The following is a 25,637-nucleotide window of genomic DNA, read 5'->3' as shown; positions in this document are numbered from 1 at the left end:
AAATTGCACCCTAAGTGTTGGTGAATGTCATTAGATCTCATGCTAGAGCAAAATCAAAGCCATTATTTTTTTGTGCGGTTGTACATTATTTAACGATTGTACACCCATGAGACCAGTAATCCACTTTTACATACATTGACAGCTATGTGGCAGCAACTGGAAGCTGCCTTTATTACATCTTATACATAATTTGATTTTTATTTAAGAATACTTTAGAAATGGCTCAATATGATTATGCATAATACAAGAAACTTAGTAATTTTTTCAAATTTGTTATACCTTCTGTGGTAGTTGATGTCAGAATTCTGGACTGAGTTGGTTCCAATGACAATCCTACAACCAGGCTATGTTGACACTTGCCACAATTATCTTCCTGCTCAGCAACTGCAGCGATGGACTCACATCAGACTGAACATGTACCCAGGTAATCATTCAATGGATTTTTATTAATGATGAAGGAACCAAGGTGCTCTCTAGTGTGGAACATGAGCAAGATTGAAATGAGAAGACAAACTAAATCCAGGAGTATCGATCAGGACATGCCAGTCTTGGGTTCTAACAATCTTTATATCATGGATGTAGGAGAATATGGATTGTATTAGTGCATACCATGGAGCATTGGGAGTCACTTATAAAATATACTGTCTTGTTCCAATGATCTACATATATCTCATTATTTGACAGTCAGATATATTTGATTTAAAATTAATCCACAAATAAGGCTACATCACATCACTAAGAGCAGCCATTTCAAAGCCTTCAGATCCATGCAATTTCAACAGGAATAACTAACTAAATAATTTTGTTTTGCAAAAATATACTTATAAAATATTTGAAAGAACATTACAATAAGATAATAAAAGAACTGATGGGACTTAGCTGAGGCTGTGAACTGATACAAGACTCCCCTGTGTCACAATGAACAAACTACATAAACTATCACTGACTGATAACGCCTTCGCTGTGGTACTATAGAACAGCGCTGCAGAGACCCACATCCTTAGTAGGATAATTGGACACCTCTGCTTTTTTAATCTTGATGTGGAGATGCCGGCGTTGGACTGGGGTAAGCACAGTAAGAAGTCTCACAACACCAGGTTAAAGTCCAACAGGTTTATTTGGTAGCAAATACCATAAGCTTTCGGAGCAATGCTCCTTCGTCAGATGGAGTGGTCTCTGTTCTCAAACAGGGCACAGACACAGAAATCAAATTACAGAATACTGATTAGAATGCAAATCTCTACAGCCAGCCAGGTCTTAAATGCACAGACAATGTGGGTGGAGGGAGCATTCAACACAGGTTAAAGAGATGTGTATTGTCTCCAGACAGTACAGCTTGTGAAATTGTGCAAGTCCAGGAGTCAAGCTGTGGGGGTTCCTGATAATGTGACATAAATCCAACATCCCGGTTTAGACCGTCCTCATGTGTGTGAATCTTGCCCACACTGAGCACGAGCACATTTTCCACCATCCTAAAGTTGCACTTCCACAAATAACCTTTCACAATGCTGTTTATTTAATGATGGTTCTAACTTAGTATTTAGCACCATGGCTACCCAAATCCTCTAGCATCAGATACTTACATCAGAAACTCTAAAATCCCTTCCACTACTTTAACTTGTCTGCATGGATTTCCTCCGGGTGCTCCGGTTACTTCCCACATTCTAAAGATGTGCGGGTTAGGTTGATTGGCCATGCTAAATTTACCATTAGCGTGAGGGGGATTAGCAGGTTAAATATGTGGGGTTATAGGGATAGGGCCAGGGTGGATCGTTGTTGGTGCAGGTTTGATGGGCTGAATTGCCTCTTTCTGCACTGTATGGATTCTAACAGTCATGTACGCCTACATTTGTTATTTTGCTCACACATATCACTTGGTAGCCCTCCCACATTTATTCAATCTTCTGCATGGGATAAATTGGTGCTCAATGTCCATCACAGGTAGGGCACTAAGTGGGAACCTCCTCAATCTTATACACTGTGTAAAAGGCTACAGAGCATGTGGAGAGGCACTCGGTTCTTGCTGTAGGAGAGTGTGAGATCAGCGGCATCTTGCGATTGCTATTTTACTAACTGAGTACCGATATTGTCACCCTGGCATACAGCTAAAACCATCCACCCCATTCTCTGTCACTGTAATTCCAAAAGAGTAATTCTCACTCAAACTTTATCTCAGCAATGGATGACATGGGTAGATAGTGGTGATGAAGAAAGCAACGCAACCCCAAAGATGAGGCTGCACATTACTGCCACTTCTCCGGACAGCAGCTGACATGAAACCTCGTCAAACACCCGCTCCCACACCCAATAAAAAGTGGAAGACAATCCCAAGCAGCAAACTGGGAATTAATTCCCCTGACCATCCTATACAGGTTGAGAGGCCAACCACCTCCTTTGATCCTGGTCCCCAGGTATCACTTAGAATAAATGATAGAAAGGAATGTATAGAACACACTCGAAGTAGTTTACATTATGCAATTGTTGTGTTACAGTAGATTGTGCTCATACTAGTTCTTTTTTTTCATGCAATGTTCCTTTTAATATATCTGAGCAAGCTTATTGAAATATTTAACATCCACGTTTTCTTTTCTTCAGATGGTGGGATTGCACGATTCAGGGTTTATGGCATAGGCCACAGAGATTGGTCAGCTGTTTCACAGAAGCAGGCAATAGATCTGGTTGCAATGACCAATGGAGGTGTATGCTTGGGATACAGTGATGCTCATTTTGGACACCCTAAAAACATTATAGGTAAATTTTTGCATACATTTTCTTAAAAATACGGCATTAAAGTTGTTGCATGCTTTAATTTATGTAATTTAGCAACGTATATGTGTTTAAAATTTCCTCATTCATTTTAGGGGCACTTTCCATATCAAAATAATTAAGGAACTCCATTCCTGAATGAGGCCAATGCAACCTCTCCTTAGGTTATTGTTTGTCTCACATATATCAGTTGCTGCACTTTGTACTACTGTTAGGAAAAATGAATAGATTTAATAAAAGTCACCATTACCTTAAGAGTAAGAGCACATGCTAGTCAAATGTTTATACCACCAGTGAACTTTATACACCAATGAACCTTACACACCCTGAGGACCTGAATCAGCAGAATACTCCAATAAGGCCTTGATCGTGTACTGTTAGAAGGGCAGATATTGAATCAGAGCAGATTAAGAGCAGCCTCTTGGAAGATAGGGAAAGACAGTTAGTCTCAAGCTACGAGGAGATGATGAGCCCTGCTGCAGGTGAAAGGCTTAATGTAAGCTATATGTAGACAAGATTGGAATTTAAACAATGTTCTGTGTACATGACCAATGGTGTATAAATATAATGGAAATCTGTGACTTAGCGGAGTGTTGTAATAGAGGAGAGTGCTGTTTCAGGGGTCTCCTGGAAATAGTGCTCTCACTGCAGAGTGCTGTTCCAGTAGTCTCTGAGATAATGCTCTCCCTGCATGCTTGAATATTGAATAAACGATGTTGACCTGCACCTTAATTCTCCTGTGATTAATTTGCAGAACTTCACAACACTATCTAAAAATGGTAAATGGCAGTGAATGTGAAATTTGCAGTTGTAGAGTTTAACATAGCAGTTTTGTCAGACAAAACCTGAGGCTTAAAACATTTCTTAAAAGTTATTAATCTAAAATGAAATTATACAATATTATATGGCTATTTGTTGGTAGAAGAATTAATACTATTAACAATAATAGAAATTATTTAATCACCAATGCATGTGTATATTTTAAAATATGCATTTGATCAGAAACCAAAGCATATTTACTCTCCGATGATATGTTACTTTTAATGTCACCAACAATTGGGCTTGGGCAGCGTGGTGGCACAGTGGTTAGCACTGTTGTCTCACAGCACCAGGACTCTGGGTTTGATTCCCGATTTGGGTCACTGTGTGTAGAGTCTGCACGTTCTCCCTGTGTCTGCATGGGTTTCCTCCGGGTGCTCTGGTTTCCTCCCACAGTCTGAAAGATGTGCTGGTTAGGTGCATTGGCCGTGCTAAATTCTCCCTCAGTGTATCCAAACAGGCGCTGGAATGTGGCGACAAGGGGATTTTCACAGCAACTTCATTGCAACCTTAATGTAAGCCTACTTGTGACACTAATAAATAAACTTTAAACTTAAAAAAATAATAAATTTTGTACATTCAACAGTTTCTCTTTTTTTCCCTAATGGTATGTATGAGACAGACTAACCACTGATATAGATTAACATTGCTTGACAATGTAGGTAAGCCTTTTCTTCCTTTCCAATCATTTTCAGCAAATGCAAATTAAATAATCCTTTCTCTGCTTGAATTTCCATTTTTAATACCTGACCATTTAAAACATTTTAAAATCCATAAATTATCCTTGAAGGCATCGGAAGATCCAATGTAATGTCTGATGGATGGGAAACGGCCAGGAGACTGGACAGACCGCCAATATTACAGGTAACAAACAAATGGTCCAGTGATGCTCAGTTTTGCAGTTCACTGAGAGGCGTCTTCATCTTGCCTCGCTGGTCCTGACCATGAGCCCGGAAAAGCGCGGCACTTGTGCTCGGAGTCAGAGAGGCTGGCCATGCGTAATCACACAGTTGCTAGCCTATTAAATATGCAAAGGCGAGGACCCCCGACCAGTCAGAGGGTGGGAGGAAACAGGAAGTTGCCGGCCCAGCTGCTACTTCATGGGGTTGAAGGTCAGTGCACCAAATAAACACTCTTGCTGTCCAGCAGCATCAATCTGGCAGTTTGTGAGGAGTTTATAGCCCCTGAATCTGCCGCCTTTTACACAATGACATTTTGTGAGACGTTTGAGGGATCTTGCAGGGGCCTCATTCTGGCTGGAATCTGGATGTAATGAGGGTAGCACAGGCCTGTCTGGTGCATCGCGCTTCGGTGATGCTCGATCCGTCATCAAGCTCCTCCCCCATACCATTGATTAGCCCAAATCACACTGAATCTACGCTTCATTACCCTCGACCTGCCATCTGTCATCCTCGACCTTCCCTTTATCATCTTTGACCTTCCCTCTGTTACCCTCAACTCCAGGACCCCACCATTGATCTTTCCAGGACCTTACTATTTATCTCCCCACAATTGTTCTTGACCTACTATCTGTAGACATTGACCTTCCCTGCGTAGGCTCGCTTTCTCCTTCTGTTCCCCGCAAGTCTTCGTAGGACTGCCACTTCCCACTGTACCACGGTCAGCCATGCCCCTTCCCCCTTTTACAGCCGCAACCTGATCTTAGTACGCCAATGTCTCCTCTCCACTGGTTCAACAAGCCTTTCCATACAAGAAAAGCAATTCCTACTAAGTCCAAAATGAATCGTGGAGCAGGACCGAATTGCCTCCTCCTGCTTCTATTGTCCATGGGCCCTATTTTACCATTTTGATTCTAAGTGCTGGGCGGACTTGAAACTGGGAATGTTTCAGATCCAACTTTTAGACCCGTTCTCAGGCGCCCCCATACACACTCTGCCTGCAAACTTATCAGCCTGTGGGTGGGGCCCAACGTGCCTGAAATCCTGCAGCACTGATTGGCGCCTCCAACTGCGCATGCACAAAAAAAAAGATAGAATGCTGCTCCCCTGCCACATCGCTCCCGGACCGGATAATGCCTCCCCCTGGCCCCCACAGGCATTGTTCCACCCCCACAACATTACTGACCCCCCTTACCCCCTCCCCCACTTCCTCCCCACCGATCTCTGGCAGAGTGACAGCGGACACCACCCCTCCCCTTGCCTTTAATAATCTCAGGCAAAGTGGCAGCGGACCCCCCTTCCCCCTCACTGATCTCAGGCAAAGTGGCAGCGGACTCCCCTTCTCCCTCACTGATCTCGGGCAGAGTGGCAGTGAATCCCGCCACCCCCCCTCCCCCCCCACCCCCCAACCGATCTCAGGCAGAAACCGTCAGATGCTCGGCACTTACCTCTCACTAACTGGAGCGCCCGAATCAGACTTTTATGGAGCATGTCTGTTTCACACCAATACCGGATGGGTGAACGCGGTGGTAAAGGGGGAAGTGCCGGTAAGGTTGGGTGTGCAGCCCATTAAGTCAATTTTAATGCACGCAAATGCATTTAAATGTCCATTGCGCCCATTTTGGGTGTGGTCCTGATCACGGCCATTTCCGGGCCTTGGTAAAGGGGTAACCAGCGCGGAGGTGGGCATGGATCGCGCTACTCACCTCACGTCCAACTTTACCAAGTATTTGCGCCCAAAAACGGGTGCAGCTTGATGGCGGGCCCCCCCTCCTCCCCACCGAACACAGGCAGAGTGGCAGCGGACCCCCAATCCCCCCTCACTGATCACAGGCAGAGTGGCAGCGGACCCTCACCTTTTCCCTCACTGATCACAGGCAGAATGGCAGCGGACCCCCCCCCACCCCCCCCCCCACCCCCCCCCCCCCCACCACCCCCCCCCCACCCCCCACCCCCCCCCCACCACCCCCCCCCCCTCCCCACCCCCCACCCCCCCCCCCACCACCCCCCCCCCTCCCCCCCCCCCCCCCCCCCCCCCCCACCCCCCCCCAATGAATTGGGCCCTATATTTCTATGCAAGTCCACTCGGAATCCACCAGCAACACATCACCTTTAACTCAAGAATCCGAAGGCATGTGTTTCTTGTTTGCTGCATATTTCATTCCAAAGATAGAATTTAGTCTGGCGAGGATGAGTTTTAATGAGTTTGCATGACATGCTAATTCATTAAGAAGTGGTTCGCTCCACTTGTCGTTAGGAAGCACAATCCCTCCCTCATTGGCTGCCAACTTGAGCCCCAAATTTCATCCCACTGTCGGGAAGCTGACATTTTGTGTCTTGCCCGCCTGCCTCGTTTCTTGTTCCTGGGAGCGGCACAGGATTTTGCTCTCTGTTTCATGAATACACTGCTGGCTTTAATAAATGGTTATTTCTAAACGTGACGTCGACTGATTTTTTGCTATTTGTACCCTATCTTTCTAGGCAGACGATCAGGGTGTTTTACAGGTACCTGGTTGTGAATGGGCTGTTTTTAAGCTTGGACATCCTGGCGTAATAACTCACATTGAGATTGATACAAGCCACTTCAAAGGTAGAGTGAAATGGCAATAAATGAAGAAAAATCAGACTTTTTATCATTTAAATAACTTGAAATTAAGTTATTTGAATATCACTGCACAAATGCTTCGCACATTATACACTGTCTTACCTGTTCTTTTAATGAAGATGCTGAACTATTGATTTAAAATCTTAGTGCCTTCTTTACATTTGGAAACCAAAGGACTTTCATATGATTGAGCTAAGTATTTGTTCCTTTGTTTTCATAGAACTTTAATTTCAAGACAAACAACATTCAATGTGACTTAAGAAAGAACAAACTTACATTTATATTCGCACCTTTCAGAATCTCAGGACCTCCCAAAGCATTTACAGTCAATAAAGTACTTTTGAAGTGGTCATCGTGGGAACTATAGGAAACCAATTTAAACACAGCAGGTTCCTACAAACAACAAAAACAGATAATAATCAAACAATGGGCTGAAGCTTCCGTGCACTGGCAATCACCGTCAAATTGCCACTTTGCTCCGATTTACCTGTTTTGCACCGGAATTCGCCATTTCTCACCTGGAAATCCGAACTGGGCCTCCTGTGAAATGTGGAGCCTACTTGTTCTCGGGTCCTTCCTCATAGGGCAGGATTATCAGGGAAAACCAAACCACGCTCCTTTTTTATAACACCAACTGCTGTATTCCAATAAGTTTGAAGGTCCCAAAACTATGTTGAGAAGCTGGGGTGAGACAATAAGTGTGTAAGGGTGAGAGGATAGGGTGACAGGTAAGGGGGCGAGGGGGAAGGTGAGAGGGTAGGATGGCAAGTGGGTGAGTGAGGTGATAGTATGGTAGGTAGGTGAGTAACAGAGTATGGTGGTAGGTGAGAGGGTAGGTAGGGTGGCAGGTGGATGGGTGGGAGAGTAGGGAGAATCTGGGTGATCGGGGTAGTCAGGTCAGGAGTAGTAGTAGGGGGTGGTTAGTCGAGTTGGGGGTAATCAGGTTGCGGGTTTAATCAAGAGTTGGGGGGGGTTAGTCAGGAGGAAGGAGGTACCTGAGATCAGGAAGCTGTAGTTGGATTTGGGGGGTGGGGGGTGGCGGTTGTGAAACGTTGAGGCTCAGAACTCATAATGTTTGATCCATTAACTTAAACAAATGAAAAATAACAGGTTATTGTCCCATTGACTAATACTACCTGGTGCAGCTCTTTATCAGTGCTGCTCATTTAGGGAAACAGTTCCTCAAATTTATTTCTTAAAATTTTTTACTCCAGTCTTAAAGTTACAAAGCCAATGCTCAGAGTGGACCGGGCAAACCCAAATCCATTCCTTGCTTGCTCCAAAAACCAAATTCAAAATTCAATTGAATCCAATTCAAGATCCCCATAAGAAAGACAAACCAGATCCAACCTGACAAGATGAGGCATTGCAACTCGTCTTGGGCTGGGGAAACAGTTTCTCAAATTTCCTCTAAGGGCTATTGGTTGCATACTCTACATGTCTGTAAATTGCAGGTGTTTACATTGCTTGTGGCAGATGGATTTTATCATCACTGGTCCTGATATTTAGGTGGAGAAAAGGAAGACATGCAGGTGATTGAAACAGACCAGGAATGGCAGAGACCCCGCCAACTTTAATGGCAGGATTTCAATTTGAATTTTTATGCCAACTTTCCTCCGATTGAGAGGCTGGCTGGCTGGCAGCTGTAAAACCTGCTTTATAAGGTCACAGCTAGGGATTGGAGAGTCACAGGAGAGGTTGGAGTGGAGTGAGGATCAAAGATCATGGGGTCGGGGGAGATTACAGAGGGGAAGCCATCAGATTGCAGGGACATGAGTACATGGGGAGGGAATCTGGACATTCACAGGGAGCAGGTTTGTGATGTGGCGGGGAGGTGGGGAGTGGGGTGGCAGATTGCAGCAGATTAGTTTGAGGGAAGATGGATGAAGCACACTGAGTACACAAGCAGTGCTGAATCCAACAATTCACTCTCCCTTCAGCCATCAGGTTTCCTGAGCCCCAGGAACGCAGCCGTTAAATCCACATACCTGCCTCTTGAAAGCAAGTTACTGCTCTGATCCCCAACCCATTTTTAATGGAAGTAGTGGGTTTGCAGTGGTTTAGGGTTGAGTTCCTAGTCTATGAATTTAATCTGCCTACCCTTACCAAGAGAGTTGAAATTCCCTCTATAGTTTACAGCAGCTTTAATAGTGTCGGCCTTAGTTGAGGTGAAAACTGGGGTGAAAATGTGACTTAAACAACGCATTCGCAATCTTTTTGTCACCAGGTAACTTCCCAGATAGTTGCAAAATTGAAGGATGTGCCATAACTCTGGAAGAGGAAAAAGAAAGGATTGCTACAAAGTGGAAAGAGGGACTTGGTTTGAAATGGAAATTACTGCTGCCAATTACTAAGGTATTTGTAAATAGAAGTTGGATTGTCACAGCTTTTGCCCATTATTTCCCAGTCAGGAAAGTATGCAGTCCTGGCAATAGGGCCACATTGGACTCAAAATTCCTGACAATGAAATAGTAAAAAGTGGGTTCGCTTGTAATTGTTCACTACCAAAGGAGAAAGTTACAGGGTTATTGGGAAAGAGGAGGACAGTGGGTTAATTTGGGAAGCTCTTTGTCAATGAGCTAGAAGACCTCCTTCTGTTTTGCATACCTCTAGGAATACCTGATGTATCTCTAATCCCAACCTTTGTCATCTTGTTGCTGGAGAGTGGAGGGAAGAGTTAGTTTCAACACTCGTACATCTCCGAGGGTGGGATTCTCCACCTGCTCATGCCAGTAGGGTTCTCCTATCACGCTGCAATGAATGGAGTTGGCTGAGCGCCAAATTCTCCGTCCTCTCTGGGAGCGGTGGCAGGGTGTGAACGGCTGGAGAATTATGACTCAAGTGTCTGACAGCATTTGAAGGCCGGATTCTCCAACCTCACTCGCAACCGGATTCTCCTATCCCGCTGCAGTGAATGGAGATTTGGCTGAGCGCCAAATTCCCCGTCCTCGCTGGCAGCGGTGATGGGGCGTGTACAGCTGGAGTATTCCGGTCTGGAACTTCAAAACAGGTTGCCCAGCGACTGAAGACTCAAAATAAAAGGGAAAAAAAAGCACATTCAAAGGAGTGGCCTCATCTAGCAATATTATTTGTCTCAGGTTAGATGCCAGTCTGGATAATCTGTGACGTTTGTCTGGAAATTATGAACTATGAAGCAGACAGCAGAAGTCTATTAATTTTTAAAAGAAGCTCCGTGACATGAAGGCAGTAATTTAATAAAACAATTAAAAGTTTTCAAAAATTTCCGATCAGCAACAATGTAAGCTGAAAATGTAAATCATGATCCCATCCGGACTGCACTTTCTGTCCGGTTTTAAACTTAACAATTTACAATAGTAGGTCTTGAAAGTAAAAAGATGTGATATACTGGAACATCCGGAAGATCTATATTTCTCCTTCCTTTCTTCTAATGGTCATACCACAAGATTATTGCCTGCTGAAGTCTATTGCTGTGCCAATCTCTGGTGTCTTAGGGCAAAGAGTCCGAAAACACTTGAAACTTAAAGATCTATTATATTCATTTTGTTTTTTTAAATGTAGCCCTTTGGCTATATTCTCCTTTCACCCTGATAACCTGGATTTTGCAAACAGGCTAACTCCCTCATCTCTATTTGTACCTTTTATTTGCCTTTTTGCCTTGTTTGGGGCTCTGTTCTTTGGTTAAATCCTGTATGAGAATACTGAGTGGAGCAAAAGGGGTTGGCACATGTGCGGGTAATGTAGGACTGAGTACAGTATTGCCCACACGGCAATATAAGAGAGCACATGACCCACACCCAGGGTCAGTCAGGTGTTGGAGAGAGCTGTGCATAGCAACAAGCATGGCGACAGCTCTTAGCTTGTACTCTTGTAAATAGGTCTAAGAGTCAACAAAGACTTGTAGTTAACTTACGTACGTATGACTAAAAAGACTTCTTCAGACCCTCGGAACTGTATCGAGCACCCTACAGCATTAAGTAATGTGAGGAAAACAAAGGTAATTTAAAGAGATTTATATTTGTATTGGTAAACATTAGAAATAAGGTATAGTTTTAAGTGTAATTTAATTTAATCTGTGCAAGGAAGGGCAAAATCTTTAGTTAGATTTGTGTGGACAAAGGTGTTTGTATGTGTGGGGGTTGCTTAAATTCCAACTGTGATTATATTTTGTGCTTAGAGAGGGTTGCAGTGTGAAGAGTAAATAAAAACATTGAGAAGGATAAGTTGAAGCTTAGCAACTGCGGGTCACTTTCCAGAGAGAAACAATTTCCTTTGTCCTTAGTTTTAGCTGAATTTGTTGACAGTTGAAGATAGGACACTGGAGAGTGAACAACTCTTAACTCTGCCAGGAGAAAGATGGACAGGTTGGGAGCTGCAAAGTGGCAGACTTCCCAAAGAACCAGTTACTGTCCAGATAACCAAATAATTGGGACAGAAAGAATGTTCTTTTATCTTCAGTTGTCTTAAGACAGAGACCAAGGTATTGTTCAAAAGAATTCAAGGAAGAGTAAACAAAGTGTTCTGAATTAGAGACGATTGCAGTATCCAAATTTAAAGTGAGAAAACAGACTTCAGAGGTAAATCAAAAGTTTGATGCCATTTTGTTGGAGTCTGGGAATCGAGAGTTAAAGCAATTATGAATGGTTTGTACAGTAATCAAGACAAAGAAATCCTAAAGGGGGTGGTGTAAAACCCGGATATTGGATCCACTGTTAAAAGTGGAGTAGAAGCTTTGCTGGAAAGAGTCATTTGGAAAATCTGAACTGTTTCGAAATGCAAACCACTAATTGAAAGCATCATTGTGAAAGAAGATTTCAAAATGTGTTTTGGGAATGGGGTGTGAAAACACTCATATGACAGTCATATGGGGAAATTCTGAAGAGAAATCCATAGACACTAACTTGGGTTCATAGTGGAGTTTGTGTATTTGACCACAGCCAATCTGTGTTTAAAGGGACTTTGTAGCTTAAAATGTACATTGCAATCTATGTTAATTTTAAAACCTGTGTGCATTTGTTAAGCTAAGAGAGGAGTAAAGGAGTATTCAATCCAATTTTTCATATTTAATGTTTTTTTATTGTTAAAACTGATTAGTGGTCCTGTGACTCCACATTTTCTAATAATGGAGTAAAAGTTACAGTCTTTTGAGCCAGGGTTCCACTCTGGGATCTTCCGATCCAGTTATAACACAACTGGGATCATAATAGTACTTGCAACCTGGGATAAATATAAATTAATAGGAACTTAGATGTAAATTTTATATGCAGCTCCCTCCCCCCCCCCCTCTAATCCTCCACCTTTCCCTACACCCCAGAATCCATGACCTGCATTTAAGTGGCCCATGAAATCAATGAGTTTATGTTCTCCTGGAATAAGAGATCTACCTCTTGTCCCCGGATAACACACACGATTTCATAAACTGGGTTTTTTAAATTTATTTTCACTTTCTATGCCAGTCTTCTCAGACTCGAGCCTCAAGAAAATTTAATGGTTAAATGTTTTAATCCTTTTTTTGGTAAAACCCTCTTGTAACTCAGTTCAAGTCGATGACAATTAATGGTTTGCGTATGTACTTAAAGAAGGAGATGTGTTCTATAAACTGCTCTACTACAAGATGCAAGACTTGTTAATTTTTACCCGTGGTGGGTATTCTTGAGGATCATCTAATGTTTCTAAACCGCTTACTTGTTCAGAATCCTGCACAGCAGGGTAAATGATTGGGTTTCTTGATGCAGTACACAGGTCTCTCTCAGGAATAAGAATTGCTTTTTTGCAGTTGTTTGTTCTGTTAGATGTCTGCTTCATGGATGGCTGCGTGAGGCAGCAACTTCAGGGCTTTCACAGATTTATGTCTTCCCCTTGACTCTGCAGCTGCTTTTAAGAAGTTAATGTAGTTAGTGATTTCATTCAGAGGAGTAACAGATTCATTTTAAGTAATCCTTCCCTCTCGTAGTACAGGGATGGGGGTGCTGAAATAAATGTAGCTTTCCAATTATTAGATTTACCCCAAGGTTAATTCTTTACCAATAGTAAATAAGTGGAAATTTAAATGCTTTGTCTATCCAGTACCTAGTTGTAGAAATATAATCAACAGCTATTTAATTCCTATAACGCAAGTCTTTGTACCCTTCAGCTATGTTCTTTCACCTTCCTTAAATAACAAGTTTCTGCTTAGCTGCTGCCAATGAATGTTAAATTGTCTTTGATTAACTACTCCTTTAACCTTTATGTTGTGACTGCTAACCACACATACCTGAGAAATCCTATCATGGGTGACAGGTTACTGTTTACCTTCTGGAGATTCTCAGTGCTCAGATTGCATTGATTGAGTATTACTATTATGAGAATGTTTAGAATTGCAATGTGAACTCTCTTGGTGTGAATGAGATACAGCTCCCCTGTGTACTTCCTCACACAAACTTTGCTGTACATTCTAGCCCCCTTTGCAATAAGGGCCAATTAGTTGCTCTACCTGTATGCTGACCTTTTGTGAATCATATGACGGACCCCCAGATCTTTGTATTCTGCAGTCTCTCTCTATTTAAATAATATTCTGCTTTTTTGTTCTCCCTGCCAAAGTGGACAACCTCATATTTTCCCACATTAGATGTAAGTTTTATATGCTGCATGACAGTGGTTAGCACTACTGCCTCACAGAGCCAGGGATCTGGATTTGATTTCCGGCTTGGGTCACTGTCTGTGTGGCGTTTACACGTTGTCCCTGTGCCTGTGTGGGTTTCCTCCAAGTGCTCTGGTTTCCTCCCACAGTCCAAGGATGTGCGGATTAGGTTGATTGGCCACGCTAAATTGCCCCTTAGCGTCCCAGGATGTGTAGAGGGATTAGCAGGGTAAATGTGCGGGGTTGTGGGGATAGGGCTTGGGGTGGGTTGGTGTCGGTGCAGGCTCAATGGGACGAATGGCCTCCTTCCGGACTGTAGGGTTTGTATGATTCTATGATTATATTCCATTACCCACTCAGTTAACCTTTTAAGAACAAAGCTCTAAAGTCAATCAATATATAATAAAAACCTACTTGAATTATTATACAGCATCTAATTATCACATATGAATTTGTCAACAGTTTTTAAACTTGCCTGTCAAAAGGTTCTCAACTCCATAACAGGCTTCCACATGGTTCATAGCTCCTCTCTAGAGAAGCTTTAAAAAGCCATCTGCCTCGATGAAAATCTCAAAGTCAATAAAATTCAAAACTCAAAGAGCAGCAACATGGCAGTTCCAATGGCAGTTACAGTCACGTGTCCGTCTGTGTCCATTCATATCTCTCAATCACGCTCAGTTACGAATCCCTGTGCTTATCTTTAAACATTGCTGCCTATTTTTGCGACCTTGCACTGTCCATGTGTGATAACATCCTCTGTCGGAAAATGACCCATTAAGGTCTGTTCCAATGCAAAGGGGAGAAGGTAGCACAATGGACTGCTCATTGCCTCCCTCCTCTGCAAACCCTGCACTTGCCCTGAATTTCACCATGTTTCCCCATCTTCATCCCTATTTGGTTATCATGAAATATCTCTGCACTAGACATTGCTTCCGGCATATTTGATTTGATTTATTATTGTCACATGTATTAACATGCAGTGAAAAGTATTGTTTCTTGCGCGCTATACAGACAAAACATACCGTTCATAGAGAAGGAAACAAGAGAGTGCAGAATGTAGGGTTACAGTCATAGCTAGGGTGTAGAGAAAGATCAACTTAATGCAAGGTAAATCCATTCAAAAGTCTGACATCAGCAGGGAAGAAGCTGTTTTTGAGTTGGTTGGTACGTGACCTCAGACTTTTGTATCTTTTTCCCAAAGGAAGAAGGTGGAATAGAGAATGTCTGGGGTGTGTGGGGTCCTTAATTACTCTGGCTGCTTTGCTGAGGCAGCAGGAAATGTAGACAGAGTCAATGGATGGGAGGCTGGTTTGCATGATGGATTGGGCTACATTCACGACCTTTTATAGTTCCTTGCGGTCTTGGGCAGAGCAGGAGCCATACCAAGCTGTGATACAACCAGAAAGAATGCTTTCTATGGTGCATTTGTAAAAGTTGGTGAGAGTCGAAGCTGACATGCCAAATTTCATTGGTCTTCTGAGAAAGTAGAGGCTTTGGTGGGCTTTCTTAACTATAGTGTCAGCATGGGGGGACCAGGGCAGGTTGTTGGTGATCTGGACACCTAAAAACTTGAAACCCTCGACTCTTTCAACTTCATCCCCATTGATATGTAGGCAGTTCTTTACCAGTTGATCCTCTCCATTGCATACTGTAGTGTGTTCTCTTTGCTCTGTCGGGTGAACAAATGGGGCATTATAAGTATATAACATCACACATTTGTCAATTTATGGTAATCATTTGAAATAGTTTAAAATTAACTGCAGCCAGTTGAAGATTTTGTTTTGAAAGAAAGTTGTGATCTTATCTATAGATACATAAACTTGATACAGCAATAGCATTTGGACTTTGCCACCTACATGTTGGATATCATGTGGGTGGAGTGCAGAGGGGAAAATTGTTCAGGGAGGATTCCACAGGCAGAATTTCCAGGCCGCATGCACCCCAAGATTGGAAATTCCCGCCCAAGGTCAATGGACCTTCACATGGTCCGCCAAATTTTCTGTCCCGCACACTGATTCCCACAGCGTGTGGGACAGGAAAGTTCCGCCCCACATCTCTAATGGAGCCCACCTGATATTCAAAAGATCACACCCCGAAATGAGTGCGGAAGCTGCCGAATGTGGAGATGGCTGGGCAGAAGGCATACTTCAATGCACAGTGCACTATGTGGATGGATGTAAAGATAAAACATTGAACAACCCTAACCCCTCAAACCTCCTCACTTTCCATACTTTCTTCATGCTCCATCCATGCCAATCCATGCCACTTCTTGTAGTCACCCATCCCCATGGCCCTCTATACCCTCATGCTAAGCTATTCCCCCCTACCCACCCCCATGGCCCTTCATATTCTCAATACTAGTATATGGCTTTCCACCCACCTCTGTGGCCCTTTATAGCTTCTGTGCCAACAGTACCAAATAATGCCAACCCATGTCCCATCACCCCTCACCCAGTATTCACCATGGGCACACCTCAAGATCCTTGCAGAGATTTTAAAAAATTCAAAGTTCCTTTGCAGACTTTATTAAAAAAAACATTCACTACATTTATATTCCTTCCACTACACAATCCCTTATTAAAATAAACATTTCATTCAAGTGATTAATCCCTTATTAAAGAAAGTGGAACTCATAGTCCCACTTCAACGAGTCTATGACCACTTGTATCTGCAATCAAACTATGGATTCACCTTTGTGATAATGGTAGATTGTGAAATCAGTCAGAGTATTAATCCGGTAATGGTAACCCTCAAGCTTATGTCAACAGACCAGTGAAATAGCAAGCATTTTTTAACACTTCTCACATATTTTCAAAGATTTAAAGGACAGTTATTGTAAATGCCTAGACAGTTGCTTTTGACACTTCTGCCGGTTCAATTTTGACAGCTATCTTGGCAGTTCCAGTAAACTTACGCACATTTACCCACGTTCATGTCTGCTTTTAAAAATCCCAAAAGGCACCAGTTCCTCAAAGGAATCCTGGGACCCAAATTCAAAGGAGTACCTGACTCTCTAAAAGGGTACCCACCTCTCCAAAGGCAACCACAAAGTTTAGAGCTTCTTCTAACAGGTCAAATCTGCATACATTGTGTTTCCCACTCCTGAAAATAAGACATACCTAGAAGTAACTGCAATTTTATATTGCCAGCTGGGCAAAACACACATGTTCAAATCCTGCCCCAACCCCAGAAAAGTAGTCGGTACCATGTTTGGGGAAAGGCTTCTGGATTTTGGCCTCCTCTGCCATTTTCACAATGACGGGGAGGCTCTCTCTGCAGTGAAAATGCAGGCCAATGGTCTGCTTTGTGGTTTCTCTCCGCATTGTTCCTGCGCTTGAATGTCTTTCTTCTTTTTCAGCCACCAGACCTGGTCACAGTGCTCAAATGTTGCTCTGAACAGAGAATTAACTTTTATATTCTAACCTTTTGGCTACCAAGTTCAGCGTTGTTCAGCTCTGCATTAAATCTAAGAAGATCAGAAGGTTTCTTTCAACATCGTCCTTGGTTATTTCATAGATTACATATATCATGCATATTTGCTTCCTTCATACAATTGCACTGAATTTACATACATCTACATTTAATTTTATCTGCCATTGATGAGACCACTTGTATTTTATTTGACTGGTTTTCAGTTTTCAATCTACTTCTTAATTTGAAAATTTGACCAATTTGCATTTAGTTCTGGCATTAACCGGATTTAGAAATTGACCCAACCTCGAGCACAAGGACACACCTCTCAGTACTTCTCCCACCCCAACATGACCCCTCTAATCAGTATCTATTGTTTTCTACACTTCAGTCAGTCAGCTCACACACACACGCACACACACACACAGACGCGCATGCACCCCCCCCACACACATACACACACACACGCACGTGCATGCACACACACCCCTGCTCTGCAAGATATGGTGGCTTTACGTTACAAGGTTAAATTATGAGCACTGACTACATAGACTTGGCTTGGCTAATTGAGAAAATTGAGTCCTCATCCGATTGAGATGTCAAAAGGTTTCTATAGGGTTGATGCAAATAAACTATTGCCTTTGATCAGGGAATTAAGAACAAAGGACATAATCTTAAAATTAAAACCATGCCATTTAGGAGAAAAATCAGGGCAGTACTTTTTTACACTTTCAAAATCAGGAATTTTCTGTGCTAGAAGGCAATGGGTGCTGGGACAATTGTGGATATTAACACTGAAATTGATAGAATTTTGTTAGGTAAGTGTATCAAGGGGTATGGAGCTAAGGTGGAAGTGGACTTGACATGCTGATCAGCCTAATCTAATTGAGTGACTTGCAGGCTTGAAGGGCTGAATGGCCTAGTCCTACTCCTATGAGCTTAAGTTATAACCTTTTATGTAAACTTTATTAATGTCCTTTGGAAACAATGTGGATTTATCACAGTCCACTCGGGTTGTTACTTCATCAGTGAAATCGCTGTGGTTTACCAGACAAGATCTTCCCCTTCTAAAGCCTTATACTGCTGTTTATTAGGTTGCTGTCCAGTTTACTGCTGGAATTATTTTGCATGGAATTGAACAGATTTGTAGTTGCTTGTTCAGTCACCTTTTTTGCATGTGGACAGGATGTTGGTTGGGTACTATTGTTTTCAGTCTGTTAGTACCCCCAATGCCCTCTGACTCTCTCATCATTATTTTCACAAATTTCCTCCACGGTCTTGATAGGCACTCTGGTATAAATGTCATCTAACCCTGAGAATTTACTTGTTTTAAGTCCTTTCAGCTTGCCTTGGACTCACATTTCAATTATAAAGAAATAGAAAGAAAATTGGGGATGTTAAAAACTGTGCTATCCTTGATATTCTTTACCCAGAAGGTACTTAAAGCCCAGATGGTAAGGACTAAAATCTATCCCAAAAAATAGAGTTTTTGAAAGGAATATACCAAACCTGTGATCAACCACCATTTGGAATACTGATAACTAGGTTCACTCCTGTTTGTTGGCACTTTGGACTGTTATAAGATCATGCTTATCTCACAACTTATCCTCCTTGCAATGTGACACAATTCCTTGAATTACATCTGAGTATAATGAAACAAAAATTACTTTTGCTTTTGAGTTGCTTCAATTAAAAGACATTGTTTTACTGAAAAAGTGCCCAATTATCCCATTTCAGTCCTTTTGCTTGTTTATAAGCACATGATGCAGTGATGTACATCATGTGGAAGAGAAAGATAAAATTAAAGGATTAAAAATTAAAATTAAATTAATGTCTGTAGCATCCAACTCTTGTACGATTCTATGTCAAAATGCTTTACTGCATCACTTACAATTTATTGTGAAGAAAATGGCTCATAGTTCATCCATTCTTCATCTTTTTCTATAAGTTTTATAAACAATTTCCCTTGAAGAAATGCCCCTTTCCATCATCATTAGTCTGTGATAATGACTTGGTCCTTTCTCTTTCAATTTTAGTTGAAACCACACCAGCAACACTTCTACTCCATTGAAATGAAAAATATTGTAACTCATGTGCGACTGACGATCAAACCAGATGGCGGGATCAGTAGAATGTGGCTCTTGGGATACCCATGCACTTTGCCCTCAGTAAACCTGTGAAAAGAATCTCTGCAAATGCACTGCACATTCTTCTCCAAGTTATAATATCAGCTCTGCTAGAATTCTACTTGTGCTGGTCTGCCAACTCCTCTTCAAACCAATTTGTCTTATTGACATTACAAAACTACTGGCCTCCAGAGAGGGAGCTAGAAAGCTAAAGTTATGAGGGAAATCTTCTCTCAAATCCCAATCATGCATACATGTAGTTTTTACTTCTGCAAGTGTGGTGGAGTCACCAACTCCTTTTGAAATCATGAGTTAGTCTGATTTTGTGATTTTATAACTTATAAATGTGTTTAAATTTCTGTGTAAATCCTGATACCAATCACCGCTGCTGACTTGCTGAATTAACTGAGGTCCCTTGTCTGAATCAAACCAAGTGCCATCTACGCCACTATGAATACCTGGCATACCACAAAGAGCAAGAGAAATAGTGGAGACCTACCATTAGTTTTGGTCTGCAGTGGCCTTGCCTATCCAGTCAATTTCAAAGGGTCTATTGCCCCATACAAAGAGAACTGATCAGACCCAAAAAATGACAAAATTCCTCAGGGATTCCTACAAGCCAACAGAATTAAATGGTTTATTTTACCCTGCTGCACCTAACTGAACCTTTGCAAGGAAAGCCCTCCTCCACTTTATCTCCTTGATGTAGACAAGTATTTGGGTTTGGGGGCAAGCGCTGACTCAAATGGGCCCCTAAGGAGGGAGCAAATGCCAGGATCTAGCACATTGGGTATAATTTAAAATCACAAGCCTTTCTCTACGCTTTAGCCTGACCTTTGTCAGGACTGAATGGAATGCTTGCAGGATTTTGGAGCCTATTTTTCACTTTAAAGTAATATGCGATGACACTAAATTAAAATGTGAATTAATTGAATGCATCTATTTGGAAAGCTGTGGGCTAGGAATTACTGTCAATGGTATTACTGTACAAATATTTAATGGACTTGTACCATATGCCACTCTGCTTTTTTAATGGAGATGCTCTGGGTTAATAGCTCTATTTACATTTGAAAGAAAGAAATGTGGTTATGAAATATTATAAACAATTGTAATTTCCAAACTATTTCTAGCTTATTTCTTACATGGCAGACAGTAATGTCTTGCCTTCAGAAGTATAATCCCCCTTTTCAGTTTGTTATTTTCTTTAAATATCTGGAAAAAAAGTAAAGTTTATTCACTTACATTAACACTGCAATTAAATTACTTTGAAAATCCCCTAGTCGCCACACTCCAACACCTGTTCGGGTACACTGAGCGAGAATTTAGCATGGCCAATGCACCTAACCAGTACGTCTTTTGGACGGTGGGAGGAAACCGGAGCACCCGGAAGAAACCAACGCAGACATGGGGAGAATGCGCAGACTCCGCACAGACAGTGACCCAAGCCGGAAATCGAGCCCAGGTCCCTGGCACTGTGAGGCAGCAGTGCTAACTACTCTGCCACCGTGCCACAGTGGTATTTTCACTGGATTAATTATCCAGAGAACCAGGGTAATGCTCTGGGGATCTGGGTTCGAATCCTTCTATGGCAGATGGTGAAATTTGAATTCAGTAAAAATCTGGAATTAAAAGTCTAATGATGATCATGAAACCCTTGTTGATAGTCGTAGAAACCCACCTGGTTTACCAATGTTCTTTAGGGAAGGAAGGCCTACATGTGACTCCAGATCCACATTAAATGGCCTCGCATGTAACTCAGTTTAAAGACAGTCAGGGATGCCCACATTCAATGAATGAATTAAAAAAAAATATGGGGGCGATTCTCCCAGCCTGCTATGCTGCTCTAGCAGCACAACGGGCCAGGAGACATAAGCGGAGGCCGTTTAGCAGGCTGGGCGCTGGGCGCCACGGTCTCTGCACGTCTCCAGGCCCTAGATTAACAGTGGCATCAGCGCAGGGCTGATTAAAATATTTGAAACACCAATTTAATCTCATTAGTGAGATCGGGACTTAATATTCCGGGCCCAGCTAGCCTCTCCCCATGCCAGGAGTGGTTCACTCCAGCGGGGTTTACAACAGCTCCCCACTAATGGGGAGCTGGCGGCCCGACCCCGCTGGAGTGAAGAGAGGCCATGGAGGTGTGTGTCCCCCCCCCCCACCGGCCCCCTTGGAGGTTGGGGGTAAGGAGGGGATGCCCCTGGGCATCACCAGACTGGCAGTGCCAGCCTGGCCCCAGGCACTGCCCATGGGGTAGAGTAGCAATGCCCAAGGGCACTTTGGCACTGCCCACCAGGCATCGGGCAGTTCCAAGGGGTGGGGCCAGAGAAGGACTAGGGTCTGTGAGGGGTGTGGGAGAGAGATTGATGGGGGTGGGGAGGGTTAGGGCACTTTGCATAGGGATCAGTGATAGAGGGAGGGTGGACAGTGATCGGGGCAGGCCATCTCGGTGGGAGGGGGGGTCAGTCTGCCGGTGGGGGTTGGGACTGCGAGGGGGGTGTTTTGGCTGCTGGTTGGGGGTGAGTATGTGGATCGGCAGTGCTGGGGGGGGGGGGGGGGGGGTTCGGAGGGGCGGCGATGTGGATTGCTGTGCTGGCCAGCGATCTAGCTCACCAGCAATTGGGAGGCTGGCAGCGCAGGGCCACCGGGCGTGCGCTGATCTCCGCACTGGCACATGCGCAGTGGGCTGCTCAGTGCTATGCTGCTGGCCTCTCCAGCAAGAATAGGCCACGCCCACGGGTTTTTATCGTGATCCATGCTCGGGCACTGAGTGTGGGAGATTCATTTTGAAAATGCCACTGAAATAGCCAGTGGGAGTTACTCCAATTTGAATGCAAATTCGGCACTTAGAATTTCTTTGGGAGAATCCCGGCCTATGATGGGGTCAAGGGAGAGGGATCAAATACAATTTTTAAAAATGGAGACAGCAACAAAAAACCTTCGTTCAAAAATTAAATCGTGCTTTAAAGAAATCAGTCATTAAAAACAGCGTTTTAAAATGTTATGTTGGTGGTTTCTGTGCTAATGTCTAATATATGTGATAAAATGATCAAAGGAAAGAGGCAGCATTATGCAGAGGGGTGAATTAATTTGCAATTAATATCTTATTTATTACTGTCGGTGATGGTGATTGTCTTTCAGTTGAGACACTAAACCTTGAGTGTGTTTGTCCTTTTCAGGTGCTTGTAAAAGATCCCATGACATGTTTCAAAGAACAGCAGGAGAACCTTTGCCAATATTTAACGCTCAACCAATTTCTGAAACAGATCATGGAATCATTGAATCATACAGTGTAGAAGAGGCCCGTTGGCCCATCGAGTCTGCACCAGCACACAAGAAACCTGAACTACCACCTAATCCCATTTACCAGCACTTGGCCCTTAGCCCTGAATGTTATGATGTGCCAATTGCTCATCCAGATACTTTTTAAAGGATGTGAGGCAACTCACCTCTATCACCCTCCTAGGCAACACATTCCAGACCGTCACCACCCTCTGGGTATAAAGGTTTTTCCTCACATCCCCCCTGAACTTCCTGCCCCTCACCTTCAGCCTATGTTCCCTTGTGACTGATCCTTCAACTAAGGGGAACAGCTGCTCCCTATCCCCTCTGTCTTTGCCCCTCCTAATCTTGTATCCCTCAATCTGGTTGCCCCTCCGTCTTCTCTGCTCCAACGAAAACAACCCAAGTCTCTCCAACCTGGATGATCTGATCACGATACATTATTGTTTGTGGGTCCAAGCCACATTTCAAATATTACAAGAGTGACTCCACTTCAGAACTACTTAATTAGTTGTAAAGTGCTTTGGGATGTCCTGAGATCAGGAAAAGTTATGTATAAATGCAAAGCATTTTTGAACCCAAGAAAAAAATCTTTACCAGTTGGGCAAGCTCAATGGGCTGAATGGCCTTTACCGTTTCTCACATCCTCGGCTGCTTGGTTGAGGTAGTATTCTGTCGTTGCTGCTGCCTTTGCTTCCAAGAGAAGATAGAAAAATGGAGAAAGGGGGAAAAATACCCCAGATGTATCAGTTTTATTTCATCCATATTGTGCAGCTTCGGTAAGTCAGTGTCCAATTAATTTGATGAAATGAAAACCTGAGGGTTGTGTTCCACTGATTGTGTTTCAGGTTTTCTGAAGAAACAGATGCTGTCTTTGGTTATGGTAAAAATGTTAGGTTTGTCTCCAGAATGAGAAAAAGACTCTTAACATTGTGGGTTCAGGAATTATTCATTAACTGAGGGTGTGGAGGACCCTGTTGTTCCAGTCCTGTCAGCACTTTACAGCATGCCTGTTTGTCCTTGGGCCAGCATTGATGTGGCAGCAGAACAGGAGATTTAAAAGTTAAAGTCTGCAGAGCAATTCATTTTAGCAAGCATTTTAATTATTTTTAATAATCAACGAGGAGCAGTGGCTGCCAGCTATGCTACGTCCTTTGCAGGCTGGGGTCAGGTACATGTTTTAGCTGTGAGCAATTAGTAGTCCCGTTCTATTTTAGTTTGTGAATGAGCTCAGAACCGTGCATTCATTTTCACTGCAGAACTTCATTTTCTCAGAAATGTCTATTCAATCTAATTGTTTTTATGAACTTTAGCTACTAGAGAGATCCAGGTGGAGGCTGGTTTATGACATTTTCAGGGTGAATTGAAAACCAGGTTCGTACTGGTAAGTTCTGGGAAGACTAATGCATATGTAGAAGAAATCCCTCCAGGTCAAGATGTCTTACAAGGTCTGCAATCCAGAACAGAGCACGATCACAATTTCAGCAGCGTGGGCCACGATCTGGAATGATCTACTGAGTTTCTGCCTGTTTAAAATTGCCCCCCAATTGCATTGCAGTGAATTTAAACCTTTCGCGATCATTAAACTATGAGAAGATCCCTCGTTGTTCTGTCCAACTCAGAAACTGTATTATGATTGACAGCGGAAGTGTAGGACCAGCACAGCTACACAGTCAAAGGCACATTTGATTTGTTATGTCACTTCTTTTTATTGGTGGACGTGGTTTCACCAGTTTGTGGGTCTTGCACAGATGACTGCAAACCAAATCTCAGCACCTCAAAAGACCTTAGGCTAAAACAATTTTTAATTTGCACTGTGTAACAAACATCGCAAACAACAAAGAAATTAGAACTTCATACAAATTGAATTCTGATTTTACGTACATACCAGGGAGGGCAGCCATGTAGCAGGAAAGTACACTTTCGGAGATGCACTGGGATACTTTAAATAGACAGAAGCACAGGCTGTTGGTTCAGTGTTAGTCCAAACATCGCACCAGCACTGATAATAGCACTCCACCTATTGATTCACTGCAGTTTGTACCCAAAGCACTGCAATGAATTTCAGATGGCGTAGAATGGATACTATAAGGCCTCCAATGGAAGTTGTCAAATTTGTACAAACGGCTATGCCAAATTCTGTCAGTCTGGGGATCACTGATGATAATGAAACACAAGCAATAACCGGCTGGGAGTTTACTGCTCTCATATGTCACCTTAAATTTTATCAGTCTCCTACTAGTCCAGAGTAAGCTTATAATGGAGACTGAATTGAATCAGATAGTGTCACTGTATCCTTGCACATAGATATTAATGTTTCATATACATCCATTATTCATGCCACGTCTAGTCATGCATTCAGGAACTCAATATCTGTGATTAATTACTTTTTTTATTCCAATTGTCTCTTTGAGGTACTCTGTTTTATGTGTTGTCATTTTATACGACATTTGTCAGGGTTGAATATTTTACTTTGATGCTGAAGAGTGTATCACTCGATTACTGAGTGCAGGTGTAGTTTATGCTTACCTCTCAGTCCCTTAAATGTGCTAGTGTGGACAACAATGACCAATTGCCTATTAAACAACTTTCACAACTCATCGTAAGGCTGGAGCTCATTCTCAAATGGTGTCAAAAAGAATGCAACAGTGGGCAATGTTCTTCTTTTAGTTTCTAAGTAAACTAGTAGGGACTTAAATCTTTAAAATAGTTTTGGAAATGATAATTTAAGGGAAAAAAATCAATTGAAATATAAGATATTGACACAAAATTCCACACAGGGCAGTGGGGGAACGAAAGTGAAATTCCCGCTAGGAATGTAAAACATTACTTCAAACACATACCAGCTGTGAGCTAGTTTTTGCTATATTCAAATATTGTAATTCAAGGATATCCAAGCTACAGATCACATGAAATAAATGGTCAACAAAATCTACCATCTAACCCCAAACCAATGGCGAATCCATTCCTGTTTACATTACACAGCTGGATTCAACTTTAAGAAGGTGTGTAGTCTGAACTCAGATGCTGTTCCATCATTGACAGAAAAATTCTAAATCCATCTTTAATGTAAAGGAGGATAAAGGGACTTCTGTGCAAATTCAGTCAAATTAAATTTGTCTATCATTTGCTGG

At 42.6% G+C, this 25,637-nt stretch overlaps 1 protein-coding gene across 1 annotated transcript in view; it reads left to right on the top strand.

Moving 5' to 3' along the window:
• The window catches only part of allc (allantoicase), a 46,451-nt gene extending 25,662 nt beyond the window's left edge, over window positions 1–20,789 (top strand). The window contains exons 7-12 of the mRNA XM_078213753.1: window positions 292–424; window positions 2,596–2,751; window positions 4,376–4,449; window positions 6,966–7,074; window positions 9,317–9,444; window positions 19,135–20,789. Of these exons, the coding sequence (XP_078069879.1) occupies window positions 292–424; window positions 2,596–2,751; window positions 4,376–4,449; window positions 6,966–7,074; window positions 9,317–9,444; window positions 19,135–19,278 (744 nt within the window). The 3' untranslated portion in view covers window positions 19,279–20,789. The remainder of the gene's footprint in view (window positions 1–291; window positions 425–2,595; window positions 2,752–4,375; window positions 4,450–6,965; window positions 7,075–9,316; window positions 9,445–19,134) is intronic.
• Window positions 20,790–25,637: the final 4,848 nt, after the last annotated feature.

The sequence above is a fragment of the Mustelus asterias genome, chromosome 5 (genome assembly GCF_964213995.1).
Source record: "Mustelus asterias chromosome 5, sMusAst1.hap1.1, whole genome shotgun sequence".
Classification (NCBI taxonomy): Eukaryota; Metazoa; Chordata; class Chondrichthyes; order Carcharhiniformes; family Triakidae; genus Mustelus; species Mustelus asterias.
Note: the sequence above shows the minus strand (reverse complement) of the source record. Positions and strands in the feature narration are given on the sequence as shown.